General features: G+C 42.6%; 1 protein-coding gene across 1 annotated transcript; it reads left to right on the plus strand.

The window, feature by feature from the left end:
• The first annotated feature begins 264 nt into the window (after positions 1-264).
• Positions 265-642, plus strand: LOC128277162 (26S proteasome complex subunit SEM1-like). The gene is made up of 2 exons (XM_053015603.1): positions 265-400; positions 462-642. Exons 1-2 carry the CDS (start codon positions 313-315, stop codon positions 581-583), a joined length of 210 nt encoding a protein of 69 aa, XP_052871563.1. The 5' UTR covers positions 265-312; the 3' UTR covers positions 584-642.
• The last annotated feature ends 514 nt before the right edge of the window (positions 643-1,156 follow it).

Genomic DNA, 1,156 nt, shown 5'->3' on the forward strand with positions numbered 1-1,156 from the left:
TACTGTTCATTGAGGCATCGCATTTTCTGTAATCTTTTTTTCGCTGAAGATTAAGGTTATTAGTATAAATTATTATAATAATTGTTTAGCTTAGACAAACGCACAACAATTTTATCTTCTAAACATATTATCAAACGTTACGATATTACATTTACAAAGCGGAATGTGTTGGTCAGACGGGGCTATTTTCACGCAAGCCGTCAATCAGTTTTGACAGCCATTTTCCATGTTTTGTTTCCTTCTTTTTCCTTTTTGTCACGGAAATCGCAATTTCATCGTACACAGAATCGCCGAGTCCATCCAAAACGCATCATGTCGGACAAGGAAAGTAAGGAAAAGCCCAAGCTAGACCTTGGATTGCTTGAAGAAGACGATGAATTTGAGGAGTTCCCTGCAGAAGGTTTGTTTAGTGGTGTAACAAGTGGCCCAGCACCGTACTGATGATTTCCATTTTCCGGCAGATTGGGCTGGTAACAAAGAGGACGAAGAGGAGCTAAGCGTGTGGGAAGACAACTGGGATGACGATAATGTCGAGGACGATTTCAACCAACAGCTTCGGGCGCAGTTAGAAAAACATAAGTGATTCCCCTTTGCAACAACGTTTCGGCAGATTTTTTATAATAAACATAAACGTTGTCGGTAGGCCTCATTGGTTTCTGCATAACTTTATTGTTAACCTGTATGGTCGTCTGATTTACTGTCCGAGACGTGAACCCTTGGGCTAATGTAACGGTGCAGTTCGAAGTTCTCAATCTTCTGACCGTCCTTATAGTGGTAGAGCTCCAGACACGACTGACAAACGTATGCCGGATCAAAAATTTGTCGATTGCTGCTTCGCACCACAAATCGCACTTCGCAAAGTCCACATATGTTGCACGGTATATGCCGCGGAAAGGCATAGGAAATGAGTAAAGGATAACGGGCTCTCGAGAGCACATCGGAAACTGCCAGCAAGCGGCAATCGGAAATCACGAATAGATGTTCACAATTACCTTGGTGTTGGTAGAGCTAAAAATAAGAAAGTAATTCAGTTATGCAGCGTGTGGTATGTTGTGCTCTAACCTACCTGTGGATAACCAATGCGAAACTGCAAATCTGCAAAGCGCGTGTTTTCCATCCTCTCTGAGCGCAATTCGCCGATCATACTCTGTTTTTC

The sequence above is a fragment of the Anopheles cruzii genome, unplaced genomic scaffold, assembly GCF_943734635.1.
Source record: "Anopheles cruzii unplaced genomic scaffold, idAnoCruzAS_RS32_06 scaffold04308_ctg1, whole genome shotgun sequence".
Classification (NCBI taxonomy): domain Eukaryota; kingdom Metazoa; phylum Arthropoda; class Insecta; order Diptera; family Culicidae; genus Anopheles; species Anopheles cruzii.